Source organism: Nicotiana tabacum, chromosome 10 (assembly GCF_000715075.1).
Source record: "Nicotiana tabacum cultivar K326 chromosome 10, ASM71507v2, whole genome shotgun sequence".
NCBI lineage: Eukaryota > Viridiplantae > Streptophyta > Magnoliopsida > Solanales > Solanaceae > Nicotiana > Nicotiana tabacum.
Window position 1 is genome coordinate 73,233,937 of NC_134089.1, and position 18,927 is coordinate 73,252,863.

General features: G+C 40.6%; 1 protein-coding gene across 1 annotated transcript; it reads left to right on the top strand.

The window, feature by feature from the left end:
* The first annotated feature begins 15,584 nt into the window (after window positions 1-15,584).
* On the top strand, window positions 15,585-16,703 carry LOC107781320 (NDR1/HIN1-like protein 10). The gene has a single exon (XM_016602007.2). It carries the CDS (start codon window positions 15,764-15,766, stop codon window positions 16,472-16,474), a length of 711 nt encoding a protein of 236 aa, XP_016457493.1. The 5' UTR covers window positions 15,585-15,763; the 3' UTR covers window positions 16,475-16,703.
* The last annotated feature ends 2,224 nt before the right edge of the window (window positions 16,704-18,927 follow it).

Consider the following 18,927-nt stretch of genomic DNA (forward strand, 5'->3'; position numbering starts at 1 on the left):
GCCCCGCCACTGAACCTTTACCGAAGCAATGTTCTTTGACCTTAGCTTTCTAACCTCCCTGTCAAATATTGCCACTAGTTCTTCAACATAAGATAGATCCTTGTCCTACTGGACTGAACTGAAATCCAAAACGTGCGACGGATCACCGTGATACCTCTGGAGCATCGAAACATGAAATACAGGATGAACTCCTGCCAAGCTGGAGGTAAGGCAAGCTCATAAGCAACCTCCCCAACACGCCTCAATATCTCAAAAGGGCCAATAAACCTCAGACTCAACTTCCCTTTCTTCCCAAATCTCATAACGCCCTTCATAGGCAATACCCGAAGCAGAACCCGCTCTCCAACCATATAGGAAACATTACGAACCTTCCGGTCCGCGTAATTCTTCTGTATGGATTGGTTTGTGCGGAGTCTATCCTGAATCACCTTAACCTTCTCCAAAGTATCCTGAACTAAGTCTGTGCCCATTAATTTGGCCTCACCCGGATCAAACCAACCCACCGGGGATCTACACCGTCTCCCATATAAAGCCTCATATGGTGCCATCTGAATGCTGGACTGATAGCTGTTGTTATAAGCAAACTCCTCCAATGGCAAGAACTGATCCCAACACCCTCCAAAATCAATCACACACGCACGGAGCATATCCTAAAGAATCTGAATAGTGCGCTCGGACTGTCCGTCCGGCTGAGGGTGAAATGTTGTACTCAACTCTACCCGAGTACTGAACTCATGCTGAACGGTCCTCCAGAACCGTGATGTGAACTATGTACCTCTATCTAAAATGATAGAAACTGGAATACCATGCAGACGAACAATTTGTCGGATATAAATCTCCGCTAGACGCTCCGAAGAATATGTAGTACACACAGGAATGAAATACGCGGACTTGGTCAGCCGATCCATGATCACCCAAATGGCATCGAACATCCTCAAGGTCCGTGGGAGCCCAACTACAAAGTCCATGGTGATCCGCTCCCACTTCCACTCTGGAATCTCTATCTGCTAAAGCAACCCGCCCGGTCTCTAGTGCTCATACTTCACTTGCTGACAATTGAGGCATCGATCTACAAACCCAACTATGTCTTTCTTCATCCGTCTCTACCAATATTGTTTTCTCAAATCCTGGTACATCTTCGCGACACCCGGATGAATGGAATACCACAAGTTATGGGCCTCCTCTAAAATTAACTCCCGAAGCCCATCAACATTGTGTACACAAATCCGACCCTGCATCCTCAATACCCCGTCATCACCAATAGTCACATCTTTAGCATCACCATACTGAACCTTGCCCTTGAGGACAAGCAAATGAGGGTCATCATACTGACGCTCCCTGATACGATCAAATAAGGAAGACCGAGAAACCACGCAAGCTAGAACTAGACTAGGCTCCGAAAGATCCAATCTCACAAACTGGCTGGCTAAGGCCTGAACATCCATCACCATGAGCCTCTCTATTGCTGGTAAATATGCCAAACTCCCCAAACTCTCTACCCGGCGACTCAAGGCATCGGCCACCACATTGACCTTGCCCGGGTGATACAAAATAGTGATATCATAGTTCTTCAGCAACTCCAACCACCTCCTCTGGCACAAATTAAGATCCTTTTGCTTGAACAGGTACTGCGAGCTGGATTGTCAGTATAAATCTCACAAGGCACACCGTATAAATAATGACGCCAAATCTTTAGAGCGTGAACAATGGCAGCTAACTCGATGTCATGGACATGGTAATTCTTCTCAAGTACCTTCAACTGTTTGGACGCGTAGGCAATAACCCTACCGTCATGCATCAACACTGATGAAAGGCCAATCCTTGAGGCATCACAATAGACCGTATAAGACCCTGAACTTGTAGGTAATATCAAAACTGGGGCTGTAGTCTAAGCTGTCTTGAGCTTCTGAAAGCTCGCCTCACAATCTTCCGTCCACTGGAGTGGAGCACCCTTCTGGGTCAGTCTGGTCATAGGGGCTGCAATCGATGAAAACCCCTCTATAAAACGACGATAGTAACCCGCCAAGCCAAGAAAACTACAAATCTCTTAAGCTGAGGATGGTCTGGTCCAACTCTGCACTGCCTCTACTTTCTTTGGATCCACCTGAATACCCTCACTCGATACCACATGGCCTAAGAAAGCTACGGAATCCAACCAAAACTCATATTTTGAGAACTTAGCATATAACTTCTTCTCTCTCAAGGTTTGAAGCACTGCCCTCAAGTGCTGCTCATGATCTTCCCGACACCGGGAATACACCACAATATCATCAACAAAGACAATGACGAACGAGTCAAGATACGGTCGGAACACATTATGCATCAAATGTATGAAGGTTGCTGGGGCATTGGTCAGCCCAAATGACATAACAAGGAACTCCTAATGACCATACCGAGTCCTGAAAGCAGTCTTTGGGATATCTAGATCCCGAATCTTCAATTGATGGTAGCCTAAACGCAAGTCAATCCTAGAAAATACTCATGCACCCTGTAGTTGGTCAAACAAATCATCAATATGAGGCAAAGGATAACGGTTCTTCACTGTAACTTTATTCAACTAGCAATAATCGATACACATGCATAGAACCATCTTTTTTTCCTTCACAAACAAGACAGGAACACCCCAAGGTGATACACTAGGCCGAATAAAACCCTTATCAAGCAATTCCTGTAACTGATCCTTCAACTCCTTTAACTCAGGAGTGGCCATATGATATGGTGGAATAGAAATGGGCTGAGTGCCCAGCAATAGATCAATGCCAAAATCAATATCTCTATTAGGCGGCATTCCCGGAAGATCAGTTGGAAAAACATCAGGAAAATCCCGTACTACTGGGACTGAATCAACTAAAGGGGTATCAATACTGACATCTCTCACATAAGCTAAATATGTATCACACTCTTTCTCAACCATTCGTTGAGCCTTAAAGAAAGAAATAACTCTACTGGGAGTATGATCTAAAGTATCATTCCACTTAACACGTGGTACACCTGGCATAGCCAACATCACGATTTTGGCGTGACAATCAAAAATAGCATAATGGGGCGACAACCAGTTCATGCCCAATATAATATCAAAATCTACCATGCTGAGCAACAATAAATTGGCTCTGGTCTCAACACCATTAAGAGCAACCAAACACGACTGATAAATGTGGTCCACAACAAGAGAATCTCCCACAGGAGTAAAAACATAAACAAGGGAACTCAAAAAATCCCAAGGTACACCCAAATGCGGAGCAAAATAAGAAAACACATAAGAATAAGTGGACCTTGGATCGAATAGAACCGATGCATCTCTATGACAAACCAGGACAATACCTATGATGACAGAATCGGAGGCAACAACCTCGATATGGGCAGGAATGGCATAATATCTGGCCTGGCCTCCACTTCTAGGGCGACCTCTACCTCCCCGACCTCCACCTCTAGCTGGCTGAGCAGGTGGGGTAGCAACTGGTGTTGTAACCATAGCCTAAGAACTATGTGGGGCACCCTGCAGCTGAGAAGTCTGTAGAGGTGCACTCCTCCAAAGTCTAGGGCAATCCCTCACCATATGGCGTGTGTCACCACACTCAAAACAAGCTCTGGGAGGATGTGGCAGTGGAAACGGTATGGTACGGATACTCTAAGACCCCTGAACAGCTGAAACACTGTGTGAAATCTGAGATGCAAACTGAGCTGAAGAACCCACAAAACCTCTACCATACCGTACTCTTCCTCTAAAATAAGTACCAGTGGGTCTCTCCAGTCTACGAGATCTCCTCACTTCCCTATACTCACTCTCCTGACCTTGTCTATCCTCCCTCTCCTAGACCCACCTGTCCTCTACTCGGTGAGAGGTTCTCACCACACACTGAACTGGGACCACATGCTATGTCATTATGACACCTGAAACCCGACTAATGAGAACTCGCTGCTCTGGAGTGGGGGTGGCGGAAGTTTGGGTCCCTTCCCCGATCTGTGAAGTAGTTGGTACAACCTGAATCATCCCCGCCTGAACTAATGTACCAAAAATGCTCTGGAACTATGCTAATATCTCCTGAAGTGCTGGAGTAGTAGTAGCAGTAGGCGTATTCGGTGCTTGGGCTCTTGCTGGAACTGCTGGTGGCTACTCGGTGGCAGCTCGCGTGGGTTCTCTATCTGCACCGTGTGCACGTCCGCGACCTCTACCCCAACCTCGACCACTGATGGCTCTCGTAGAGGGCGCGGGTGTCTGATCATCTCTGGTAGCACGTGTCCTCACCATCTGTGAGAGAATGGAAGACAGAGGTTTAGGATTGTGATGTCAAAAATATCGAACGAAAGAGAAATCAAATGAAGTGAAATTTTCCTCACGGTTACATAGCCTCCCGTAGATAAGTACAAACGTCTCTGTACCGATCCGCGAGACTCTAATAAACTAGCTTGTGATTCATAACTCATATGAACCTAGAGCTTTGATACCAACTTGTCACAGCCCTGGTTCGCCCTCCGTGAACTATCGTGACGGCACTTAGTCTCTACGACTAGGTAAGCCTAATTTGCGGAAGAAAAACCAAAATTTGCAGAAATAAACGATTTAAAACATAAATAAAGTAGTAACATTATTTAAATGTGTCACTCGGCATATACCATGTTTAGCTCTTCATACCAAAACATAAATCCAGGACTCGGAAACCCACGAATCACAAGCTAAGAAAAATAAATACTACATAGCTCTAACTTCAGAATTTTGTCAAATAAGAATAGAAGTATAGAAGGGCTGAATACTAAAAGCATGAATAGAAAGGGACTTCTCGGTCTGCGGACGCGGCATATGTACCTCGAAGTCTCTAAGAAGTCGTCTCTCTCAAGGATGGTAGGCCTGGGTAAAGGTACCTGGATCTGCACATGAAAAACATGCGCAGAAGGGACATGAGTACACCACAGCGGTACTCAGTAAGTGCCAAGCCTAACCTCGATTGAGTAGTGACGAGGAAGGTCAGGGCCCTACTGAGATTAAATAAATATAAAAATGACAGGATAAGATAAGCAGTACAATTGAAAATCTACAGTAAGAATATACACAGGATAATAAGAGTACAATAACGGAAACAAAGATGAAGGCAAACCACAAGGAAGTACCACTCATTACAAGGATGATAGCTGGGGATCTCTTGGAATCCCGAGAATCTCTTAGTATCCTCAATATATGCTAGGGATCTCTTGGTATCCTCAATATGTGCTAGGGATCTCTCGGTATCCCGAGGATCTCTTGGTATCCTCAATATATTCTAGGGATCTCTCGGTATCCCGAGGATCTTTTGGTATCCTCAATATATGCTAGGGATCTCTTGGTATCCTCAATATACGTGCCAGGGATCTCTTAGTATCCCGCACCTGAGTTCACATCATAAATATGTACAGGGGATCTCCAAGGAATGCCATCCCATAGTCCTAATGTAAAAACACACAGCAGCAACATAAGAATACCCAATTAAGCTAAATTTCGTACCAAGTAAACAGTTAATTCTAGCCTAACATGCTTCACGTAATGCAATTAAGGCAGCTTAAGCAAATAGGCAATCAAGTCAACTAAACATGCTTTTCTAAACTAACAACATTCTAAATTCACAAGTAGAATAAAACAGGAAAAAGAACTCAATTGAAATACTTAAGGAAAAATCGGATTTTCCATAATTAGCTCAAGTACGCGCTCGTCACCTCATGTACAAGGCATTTCAATTATCAAATATATCATATCCTAAGGGGAAGATCCTCCACACAAGGTTAGACAAGCCACTTACCTCGAACCAGCTCAAAATCAACAACACCACGTCTTTGCCATGAGTACTCGACTCCAAATTGCCCAAATCTATTCAATTTACTTGCATAATGTAAACAACATTTCAAGTAACTGATTCTACAATTAAATTCTAAGCTAATACGCGAAATTATGTAAAATAACCAAAACGCCCCTCGCGCTCGCGTCTTGGAATCTTGTAAAATTTATAGTTTCAGAATTCTCACACTCTCACGAGTCTAACCATACAAAAATTATCCAAATCCGATGTCAAACTCCTAATCAAAACTCAATTACATGGTCTGAGAACTTTTCCCCAATTTTCATACAAATTCCGAAATTAAAGGATGAATTCATATTTAGATTAATGGGTTACAAGCAAAAATGAGTTAAGAATTGTTACCCAATTGATATCTCTGAAACTCCCTCAAAAGCTCGCTCAAATTCGAGCTCTCAAACTTAAGTTTTGATAAAAATGGCTAAAAACCCTCGATTTTGAAATCTTATATCTACCCGGAAAATTCCTTCTTCGCGAACGCGGTCAAAGCCTCGCATTCGCGAAGCACAAAATAACTTTGACCATTTTTCCTTCTTCACAAACGCGTCCCTTACTCCGCGTACATGATGCCTTGCACAGACGAACCTTCGCGAACGCGACGGGCACCACGCGAACGCGATGCACAAAACTCCACTAGGCTAATTCCTCTTCCACGAACGTGGATGCCCTCTCGCGAACGCGAAGGCCAAACTTTTCCCCCAGTCCTAGATCCTCTTCGCAAATGCGAGAACCCACTCGCGAACGCGATGAAGGAAACTAGAACTGACTGCTGCAACATTTTTTGCAATTTCCTATGTTTCAAAAATGACCCGTTGAGCATCTGAAACACACCCGAGGCCTCCGGGACCTCAACCAAACCTGCCAACCAATCCTAAAACATCATTCAAACTTGTACTAACCTTCGGAACGCTCAAAACAACATCAAATCACCTATTTTTCATCGGATTCAAGCTTAAAAATTCCAAAAACTCTAAAAACACACTTTCGATCAAAACGTCTACCAAACCTCGTCCGAATGACCTGAAATTTTGCACACACATCCCAAATGGCATGAAGGAACTACTGCAACTCTTGGAATTCCATTCTGACTCTCATATCAAAATCTCACTATCAAACCGGAAACTTCCAAAATTCAACATTTGGTATTTCAAGCCTAAATTAGCTACGGACCTCTAAATCACAATCCGAACATGCTCCTGACTCCAAAATCACCTAACAGAGCTAATGGAACCATCAGATTTCCATTCTGAGGCCGTCTTCACATTTTTCTGACTACAGTCAACTTTCCAACACTTAAGCTCTCATTTAGGGACTAAGTGTCCCAAAACTCTCCGAAACTTAAAAACCGAACATCCCGACAATCAAAATAGCAAAAATAGACTCGGGGAAAGTAGTAAATAGGGGATTGGGGCGTTAATTCTTAAGACGACCGGCCGGGTCGTCATATCCTCCTACACTTAAACATTCGTTCGTCCTCTAACAAGCATAGAGACATACCTGAAGTAGTGAAAAGATGAGGGTAACGGCTGCGCATATCCTGCTCGGTCTCCCAGATCGCCTCCTCGACTGGCTGGCTCCTTCACTGAACCTTTACCGAAGCAATGTTCTTTCACCTCAGCTTTCTAACCTACCTGTCCAATATTGCCACTGGCTCCTCAACATAAGATAGATCCTTGTCCAATTGGACTGAACTGAAATACAACATGTGCAAAGGATCACCGTGATACCTCCGGAGCATCAAAACATGAAATACCAGATGAACTCCTGCCAAGCTGGGAGGTAAGACAAGCTCATAAGCAACCTCCCCAGCACGCCTCAATATCTCAAAAGGACCAATAAACCTCGGACTCAACTTCCCTTTCTTCCCAAATCTCATAACGCCCTTTATAGGTGATACCCGAAGCAAAACCCGCTCTCCAACCATATAGGAAACATCACGAACCTTTCGGTCCGCGTAACTCTTTTGTCTGGACTGGCTATGCGGAGTCTATCCTGAATCACCTTAACCTTTTCCAAAGCATCCTAAACTAAGTTTGTGCCCAATAATTTGGCCTCACCCGGCTCAAACCAACCCACCAGGGATCTACAATGTCTCCCATATAAAGCCTCATACGATGCCATCTGAATGCTGGACTGATAGCTGTTGTTATAAGGAAACTCCGCCAATGGCAAGAACTGATCCCAAGACCCTCCAAACTCAATCACACACGCACAGAGCATATCCTCAAGAATCTGAATAGTGCGCTCGGACTATCCGTCCGTCTGAGGGTGAAATGATGTACTCAACTCCACCCGAGTACCCAACTCATGCTGAACAGCTCTCCAGAACCGTGATGTGAACTATGTACCTCTATCTAAAATGATGGAAACCGGAATACCAAGCAGACGAACAATCTCCTGGATATAAATCTCTGCTAGACGCTCCAAAGAATATGTAGTACACATAGGAATGAAATGCGCGGACTTGGTCAGTCGATCCACAATCACCCAAATGGCATCGAACTTCCTCAAGGTCCGTGGGAGCCAAACTACAAAGTTCATGGTGATCCGCTTCCACTTCCACTCCGGAATCTCTATTTGCTGAAGCAACCCACTCGGTCTCTGGTGCTCAAACTTCACCTGCTGACAATTGATGCACCGAGCTACAAACCCAACTATGTCTTTCCTCATCTACCTCCACCAATAGTGTTGTCTCAAATCCTGGTACATCTTCGCGGCACCTATATGAATGGAATACCGCGAGCTATGGGCCTCCTCTAAAATCAGCTCCCGAAGCCCATTAACATTGGGTATACAAATCCGACCCTACATCCTCAATACCCCGTCATCACCAATAGTCACATCTCTAGCATCACCATGCTTAACCTTGCCCTTGAGGACAAGCAAATGAGGGTCATCATACTGACTCTCCCTGATACGATTAAATAAGGAAGACCGAGAAACCACGCATGCTAAAACCCGATTGGGCTCTGAAAGATCCAATCTCACAAACTGGCTGGCTAAGGCCTAAACATTCATCGCCATGGGCCTCTCCGCTGCTGGTAAATAAGCCAAAACTCCCCAAACTCTCTGTCTGGCGACTCAAGGCATCAGCCACCATATTGTCCTTGCCCGGGTGATACAAAATAGTGATATCATAGTCCTTCAGCAACTCCAACCACCTCCTCTGGCACAAATTAAGATCCTTTTGGTTGAACAGGTGCTGCAACCTCCCATGGTCAGTATAAATCTCACAAGGCACATCGTATAAATAATGGCACCAAATCTTCATGCCGTGAACAATGGAAACTAACTCGAGATCATGGACAGAGTAATTCTTCTCATGTACCTTCAACTGTCTAGACGCATAGGCAATCACCCTACCATCCTGTATCAACACCGCTCAAAGGCCAATCCTCGAGGCATCATAATAGACCATATAAGACCCTGAACCTGTAGGTAATATCAAAACTGGGGCTGTAGTCAATGCTGTCTTGAGCTTCTGAAAGCTCGCCTCACAATCTTCCATCCACTGGAACGGAGCACCCTTCTAGGTCAGTCTAGTCATAGGGGCTGCAATCGATGAAAACCTCTCCACAAAACGACGGTAGTAACCTGCAAGACAAGAAAACTACGGATCTCTAAAGCTGAGGATGGTCTGGGCCAACTCTGCACTGCCTCTACTTTCTTCGGATCCACCTGAATACCCTCACTCAATACCACGTGGCATAAGAATGCCACGGAATCCAACTAAAACTCACATTTCGAGCACTTAGCATATAACTTCTTTTCTCTCAAGGTTTGAAGCACTGCCCTCAGGTGTTTCTCATGGTCTTACCAACTCCGGGAATACACCAGAATATCATCAATAAAGACAATGACGAACGAGTCAAGATACGGCTGGAACACACTGTGTATCAAATACATAAAGGCTGTCGGGGCATTGTTCAGCCCAAATGACATAATAAGGAACTCATAATGACCATACGTAGTCCTGAAAGCAGTCTTTAGGATATCTGGCTCCCGAATCTTCAACTGATGATACCCTGAACGCAAGTCAATCCTAGAAAGTACTCGTGCACCCTGTAGTTGGTCAAACAAATCATCAATACGAGGCAAAGGATAACGGTTCTTCACTGTAACTTTGTTCAACTAGCGATAATCGATACTCACACATAGAACCATCTTTTTTTTTCCTTCACAAACAAGATAGGAGCACCCCAAAGTGATACACTAGGCAGAATAAAACCCTTATCAAGCAATTCCTGTAACTGATCCTTTAACTCCTTCAACTCAAGAGGGACCATACAATACGGAGGAATAGAAATGAGCTGAGTGTCCGGCAACAGATCAATGCCAAAATCAATATCTCTATCAGGCGGCATTCCCGGAAGATTAGCTAGAAACACATCAGGAAAATCTCGTACTACTGGGACTGAATCAACTGAAGGGGTATCAATACTGACATCTCTCACATAAGCTAAATACGTGTCACACCCTTTCTCAACCATTCGGTCAGCCTTAAGGAAAGAAATAACTCTACTGGGAGTGTGATCTAAAGTACCATTCCACTCAACACGCGGTACACCTGGCATAGCCAGCGTCACGATTTTGGCGTGACAATCAAGAATAGCATAAGGGGGCGACAACCAGTTCATGCCCAATATAATATCAAAATCTACCATGCTGAGCAACAATAAATTGGCTCTAGTCTCAAAACTATTAAGAGAAACCAAACACGACTGATAAATGCAGTCCACAACAAGAGAATCTCCTATAGGAGTAAAAACATAAACAGGGGAACTCAAAAAATCCCGAGGTACACCCAATTGCGGAGAACAATAAGAAGACACATAAGAATAAGTGGATCTTGGATCGAATAGAATTGATGCATCTCTGTGACAAACCAGGACAATACCTTTGATGACAGAATCTGAGGCAACAGCCTCGGTACGGGCAGGAAGGGCATAATATCTGGCCTGGCCTCCCCCTCTAGGGCGACCTCTACCTCCCGTAGATAAGTATAGACGTATTTGTACTGATCCGCGAGACTCTAATAAACCAGCTTGTGATTCATGACTCCTATGAACCTAGAGCTCTGATACCAACTTGTCACGGCCCCGGTTCGTCCTCCGTGAACCATTGTGATGGCACCTAGTCTCTACGTTTAGGTAAGCCTAATTTGTAGAAGAAAAACCAAAATTTGCGGAAATAAACAATTTAAAACAGAAATAAAGTAGTAACAATGTTTAAATGTGCCGCTCGGCATACACCATATTTAGCTCTTAATACCAAAACATAAATTCAAGACCCGGAAACCCACGAATCACAAGCTAAGAAAAAGAAATACTACATAACTCTAACTTCTGAATTTTGTCTAATAAGAACAGAAATACAGAATGGCTAAATACTAAAAGCATGAATAGAAAGGGACTTCTCGGTCTGCAGATGCGGTAGATGTACCTCGAAGTCTCTAAGAAGTCGCCTCTCTCAAGGATGGTAGGCCTAGGTAGCGGTACCTGGATCTGCACATGAAAAACATGCGCAGAAGGGGCATGAGTACACCACAGCATTACTCAGTAAGTGCCAAGCCTGACCTCGGTTGGGTAGTGATGAGGAAGGTCAGGGCCCTATTGAGATCAAATAAATATAAAGATGACAGGATAAGATAAACAATATAAATGAAAATCTACACTAAGAATATACACATGATAATAAGAGTACAATAACGGAAACAGAGATGAAGGCAAACCACAAGGAAGTACCACTCATAACAAGGATGATAACCGGGGACCTCTTGGTATCCCGAGGATCTCTTGGTATCCACAATATATTGTAGGGATCTCTCGGTATCCTCAATATATGCTAGGGATCTCTCGGTATCCCGATGATATCTTGGTATCCTCAATATATGCTAGGGTTCTCTAGGTATCCTCAATATATGTGCCAAGGATCTCTTGGTATCTCGCACCTCAGTTCAGATCATAAATACGTACAGAGGATCTCCCGGGATGCCGTCCCGTAGTCCCAAAGTAAAAACACACAGTAGCAATTCAAGAATACCCAATTAAGCTAAATTTCGTACCAAGTAAACAGTTAATTCTAGCCTAACATGCTTCACGTAATGCAATTAAGGCAGTTTAAGCAAATAGGCAATCAAGTCAACTAAACATGCTTTTCTAAACTAACAACAGGCTAAATTCACAAGTAGAATAAAACAGGAAAAAGAACTCAATTGAAATACTTAAGGAAAAATCGGATTTTCAACAATTAGCTCAAGTACGCGCTCGTCACCTCACGTGCAAGGCATTTCAATTATCAAATATATCATATCCTAAGGGAAGGTCCCCCACACAAGGTTAGACAAGCCACTTACCTCAAACCGGCTCAAAATCAACCAAACACCACGTCTTTGCCACGATTATTCGACTCTAAATGGCCCAAATCTATTTAATTAAATTGCATAATGTAAATAACATTTCAAGTAATTAATTTTACAATTAAATTCTAAGCTAATACGCAAAATTATGTAAAATGACCAAAATGCCCCTTGGGCCCGCGTCTCAGAATCGGGTAAAATTAATAGTTTCAGAATTCTTACACTCTCACGAGTCTAACCATACCAAAATTATCCAAATCCGATGTCAAACCCACAATCAAAACTCAATTTCTTGGCCTAAGAACTTTTCCCCAATTTTCATTCAAATTCCGAAATTAAAGGATAAATTCATGTGTAGATTAATGGGTTACAAGCAAAAATGAGTTAAGAATCGTTACCCAATTGATATCTCTGAAAATCCCTCAAAAGCTCGCTCAAATCCGAGCTCCCAAGCTTAAGTTTTGATAAAAATGGCTAAAACCCTCGATTTTGAAATCTTATATCTACCGAGAAAATTCCTTCTTCGCGAACGCAGTCAAGGCCTCGAGTTTGCGAAGCACAAAATAACTTTGACCATTTTTCCTTCTTCGCGAACGCGTCCCTCACTCCGCGAATGCGATGCCTTGCACACACGAACCTTCGCGAACGCGACGGGCACCACGCGAACGCGATGCACAAAACTCTACTGGGCCAATTACTCTTCCGCGAACGCGGTGGCCCTCTCGCGAACGCGAAGGCCAAACTTTTTCTCCAGTCCCATCTCCTCTTCGCGAACGCGAGATCCCACTCGCGAACGCGATGAAGAAAACCGGAACTGACTGCTGCAACATTTTCTACAATTTCTTAAATTCCAAAAATGAGTTGTTGAGCATCCGAAACACACCCGAGGCCCCCGGGACCTCAACCAAACCTTCCAGCCAATCCTAAAATATCATTCAAATCCTAAAAGATCATTCAAATTTGTTCCAACCTTCTGAATGCTCAAAACAACATCAAAACACCTATTTTTCATCGGATTCAAGCTTAAAAATTTCAAAAACTCTAAAAACACACTTTCGATCAAAATGTCTACCAAACCTCGTCCGAATGACCTGAAATTTTGCACACACATCCCGAATGACATGACAGAACTACTACAACTCTCGAAATTCCATTCCAAACCTCGGATCAAAATCTCACTTTTGAACCGTAAACTTCCAAAATTCAACTTTCGGCATTTCAAGCCTAAATTAGCTACAGACCTCCAAAACACAATCCGAACAAGCTCATCACCCCGAAATCACCCAACAGAGCTAACGAAACCATCAGATTTCCATTCCGAGGCCGTCTTCACACTGTTCCTACTACGGTCAACTTTCCAACACTTAAGCTCTCATTTAGGGACTAAGTGTCCCAAAACTCTCCGAAACTTAAAACCAAACATCCCGGCAATCAAAATAGTGGAAAAAGGCTTGGGAAAAACAGTTAATAGGGGATTCAGACATTAATTCTTAAGACGACCGGCCGGGTCGTCACAATTTTTCTTTATGCGCTTGTTTTATATAATAGTATTATAGTACAATATCATGAAATACATTCTTATATTAATATGTGGTACACTATTTTTTGATTTTTCTCTTTATGCATTGTATTATATAATAGTAGTATAGTCATATATAGTTGCCTGGAATTAACTAGTAGAACTGTATACCCTATTGGTATAATTATATATCATATTGGTATCGTATGGTAGTTGGATTGTTTTTGGTTGTTTAGCTTCATTTTTAAGTAAATTCTATTCTAAAATGATTTATGTAATCATGTTTTGATGTGTTGGATTTTCTTATACCTATGGATATAGATTTTATGTATTACGTAATAGTTTTTATAGTTATATGTAGTTGTTCAAGGAACGACCACGCACAACTATATACCCTATTTGTATAGTTATATACTATATTGGTATTATATGCTAGTTAAATTATTTTTTGGTAGTATTAGCTGCATTTAATTGGTATAGTATTTGATTTTCTTTTAATAATAGTTGTAGAATTATTCTAGAGCAATCATATACTCTGTTGGTATACATGTATACCATATTGGTATCATATGGTACTAGAAGTCTTTTTTGCTACTTATACTTTTATTGTATTTTTTAATATTTTATTATCATTTCTATTCTAACTAGTATATATGAAGATTTAGTGGCCGTAGAATATGTGTTCTTGCTCCATAACTAGTTGTATTACTACTAATGATAGAGTGTGTATTGATATTTGTAGGGAAGGAGATCAAGGTTTGCATGACAATCACGTGTTGATTCTTAAAATCTGATTATGTATTTTATGGTGCTCAACAGCAGTCAGTGTGATATTCAGTGAATTAGATCAAGTGACAACTGATATTATTTTAGTTTAATAATTAAATTTAAAAACCGAGAAAAAAGACAAAAGTATATTATATTATATTAAAAAAAAAGTGAACAAATATTTACTATATCAATTATTTTTTATTGTATAAAAAAAAGAATAATAAAAAATAGTGAAAACAATAAATGAAATTAGATTATAAATAGAAAAAGAATATAAAAAAGAAGAAGAATGAGATTAGAAAAGGAAAAAAAGAAAAAAATAAGAAGAAAATGAGAAAAAAGGAAAGGAGAAAAGAAAGAAAAAAAAAGAAAAAAAGAAAAGAAGCATAGAAATAAAAAAGAATTGGAGAAAAAAGAGAAAATTTTCCATAAAAACTATTGTGGGTAGGAAATATAATTAATTTAATAGGTAAAAAAAATAAATGGGTATATAAGAATAAATAATTTTGTTTTTTTTTCAGATAACTGTGTCATTCTCCCCCTTTTAAATTCAAAAATAACCAGATTTACAAGTGGTCATTTAAAAATAGCCACAGTTTCAAAAGTAATTGAAATTTAGCCACTTTTTATGTAAAGATAATCCTGAACGAAAACACTTTTCAAAATTCGGAAAATAATCCAGCATAATATACTGAAGTTCCAAGATAAGTATAATGGAACTCCAGCATGTTATAATGGAGTTCCAGCATAAGTATATTGGAACTCCTACATATTATAATGGAGATCCAGCATAAGTATACTGGAACTCTAGCATAATATACTGAAGTTCCAGTATAATATACCGGTCCAGTATAATATACTGGAAGTTCATGCACTGGTGCACCGATCTCCAATATATTATGCTGGACCGATCCCAATTACAGCAAAATAGTGGTTATTTTTCTATGACTTTGCAAACGCTAACTATTTTTGAATGAACAGTCCGAAAACTAGCTAGCCGTGCTATAATAACCCTAAACATAGCAAAACACGGCCTTTTCCCCCACTCTTTACTTCACATTCCACAAAACGCAATCCTACTGATAGCGCATAAACCAACTGGGCCGCACACTCCCTATATATTCGTATCCGACTCACAAAAGAAACATTCACATCCTCCATTATTCTCTCACATATATACATACTCCAAACCGAAGCAAACAAAAGAAAAATCAGGGCAACCCAACCTCCATTATTTCGCCCACTCCATCCAAAAACTCAACTACTTTTACGTTTCTTGATTTCACGTTAACCATGCCGGGACCCCATCTGAACGGAGCATATTACGGCCCATCAATTCCGCCGCCGTCAAAAACCTACCACCGCCCAGGCCACGGCGGCGGGTGCTGCTGCAACCCATTCAGCTGCTGCTGCGGCTGTCTCTTCAACTGCATCTGCACTTGCATCTTCCAGATACTCTGCACTCTTTTGGTCATTGTTGGTGTCGTAGCCTTTGTCCTCTGGTTTATCCTCAGACCCAACAAAGTCAATTTCCACGTCGCTGACGCCTCACTTACCCAATTCGATCTCTCCACAAAAAACAGTACCCTTTACTACGATCTTGCTCTCAATGTCTCCATCAGAAACACCAATAAACGAATTGGGATTTACTATGATTCCATTGAAGCTAGGGCTTTGTTTCTTGGCCGGAATTTCTCCAGTACAAATCTTGAACCGTTTTATCAGGGTCACAAGAATACTACAGATCTGAAAATAGTGTTCAAGGGTCAGAATTTGATTATGCTAGGGGATAAAGAGAAATCTGATTACAATGGGGAGAAGGATTCTGGGGTTTATGCGATTGGAGTGAAGCTTTACATGCGGATTAGGCTCAAGTTTGGGTGGATCAAAACCAAGAAAATTAAGCCGATTATTATGTGTGATTTGAAGGTTCCTTTCAAGTCTAATGGTACAACATCTTCTGGTACCACTTTTGAGAGAACCCAATGCCATCTTGATTGGTGATCTTACTTCTACTTTGGTAGTCTTCTTGATCTTGGAGTTTATTTCTTTTATTTTTTTAAGTGTTTTATCTCTCGATATTCTTTGGATATTAGGGGATATATTTGAAATTGGGCTATTTTCCCTTTTTTTAGTATCGTTTTTGGACTATTGAAATACTATTCATCCACAGACAATGGTATGATCTTACTTTTTTGATATTTGTTTGTGAATAAATAATGATTTCTTTTAATTTTGTCTCATTTTTTGTTTTTGTTTTGCGTTTCTTTCTAAATATTTTGGTATGAGTGGATGCTTGCTTTTGTTAATTCAATTTGGAGATCGAAGTGGATTAAGAAGATAATTAATTGTTTATCCTAATAAAAAGTTGACCTGTTCCTTTCAAATTAAGTCTTCACATAATTAATGGTCAAGTTGTACATTTATGAGTAATATTCCCGTTACAAAACAGTTAAAGAGGCCCCTCGGAACCAACTATTGATTTTCTCTGTGTTTAAATTTTGAATTTGAACTGTGCTTTCGTTTTTATTTTGATTTTGACTTCTTTTTAAAAAAATTTAAATAGCAGCTGAATCACTGTTATGGTTTTCCACGTGTTCGATTTACTTCATCTTCTTAAAAGCTCATTGTCTTCCCTTCTTAAATTGTACCAAAATTTGTCACCTTTATAAAATGATTACTTTTGCAGTTCAGCAAAAAGTAAAGAATAACTTTAGGGGTCATTTGATTCATATTAACAAATTTCTGCAAAATTATTCAAATCATGTTATGACTTATGAATGATCAAAAGGTCTCTAAGTTCCAACGTGTGTATAGTAGGATAAAATAATGTTGGTAGTGCCTTTAAGTGGAAGCCTAAGACTTTCTAAGCCCGTTTGGCCAAGCTGCAAATATCAGCTTATTTTGAGAAGTGTTTTTTTTAAAAGTATTTTTTTCAAAAGAACTTTTGGTGAAAAGCAGTTTGTGTTTGACTAATTAGTTTGAAAAACACTTCTGAACATCAATTAGTGTTTGGCCAAACTTTAAAAAACTACTTCTAAGTGTATTTTTCTCAAAAATGCTTCTAAAAAAGTGCTTTTTCTCAAAAATGCTTCTCAAAAAAGTATTTTTGGAGAGAAACTACTTTTTTCTGCTTCTCCAAAACTGCTTCTGCTTCTCCTCAAAAGCACTTTTTGTTCCTTCCAAAAACTTGGCTAAACACCTTAATTTTTGGCCAAAAGTGCTTTTGACAAAAAAAAAAATACTTTTTGACCGAAAAAAAGCTTGGCCAGGCTAATAATCTTAGGCAAACTGTTGACTCTTGGTATGCCTTGGCCAGAAAAAGACCTGAGGAAGCGCAGACAAAAAAGTCCAGAATTTCCACACTCTTTGAGATTTCGAAAAGTTGTATGCAATTCAGAAACATGAAACATTGCTTTGTCAGAAACCAACTTCTATCTGTTTCAATTTATGTGAATTTTTTTTTTTTAAGTTATGTAAAAGAGAATGATTTGTTTCTCTATTTAAAGATAATTTACCTTTATGAAATCACTTATAGCCACACAATATATATATATATCTTATTTTACATTACAAATTTTAAAAAAAAAAATTTGAAACTCAGTTCCCAATCAAATAGGTTACAATAAATTAAAATATGGAAGGAGTATAAGTTTTGGTTCACCTAATAGCACCGGTCTTAAAAGTCAATTTCAATATCTGCAGGGATATAGCTAGGTTAACTCTTACAAAGCAAAAGAAACAACGTGGCATTTGATTTAGCAATATGGAATTAAATGACTCACGTCAAGGTTATTCAATAACTGACGTCAAGATATTGGCATTATCTATGTTCAACTCAAGATACGGGCATATTAGTTATGTAGAATATAATGTGATTATACTTTGGATTAAGATTGTGGCTTGATTTAGCTTATTCGAGCTTATATGATGTATTGATGCGAGATTCGGGTCTTACGATGAGTTTTAGTTGTTGAGGATTGGATTCTAATGTTTATAGGCTAAGGATGAAGTAAGATATTCAGTTAAGTTGTGTTGTCAGACTTATATGATTGGGGTAACGTAGGATCATCCGCGAGTATATGTATGGTGAGCTCAAGTAGTGATTTCATAGCTTTGGGATGACTTCTGGCACGTTCGAAAACAAACGTATGTTTAAGTGGGGGAGAATGTAACGACCCGACCGGTTATTTTGAGCATTTCAGTTCGGCAGTTTAAGGACTTGGGTAGCTTCATATTACGTGTTATGACTTGCGTGCAGGGTCGATCTTGGTTTTCGGTGATTCGGGATTGATTTGGGAGAATGATTCTCGACTAGGAAGCTTTAAGTTGGAAGAGTTGTCCAAGTTTGATTTTTATATAGTTGACCTCGGATTAGAGTTTTGATAGTTGTAGGTCTGGATGATGATTCGACTAGGGCGTATACCCGGATTTGCATTGGGATGTTTCTAGAAGGT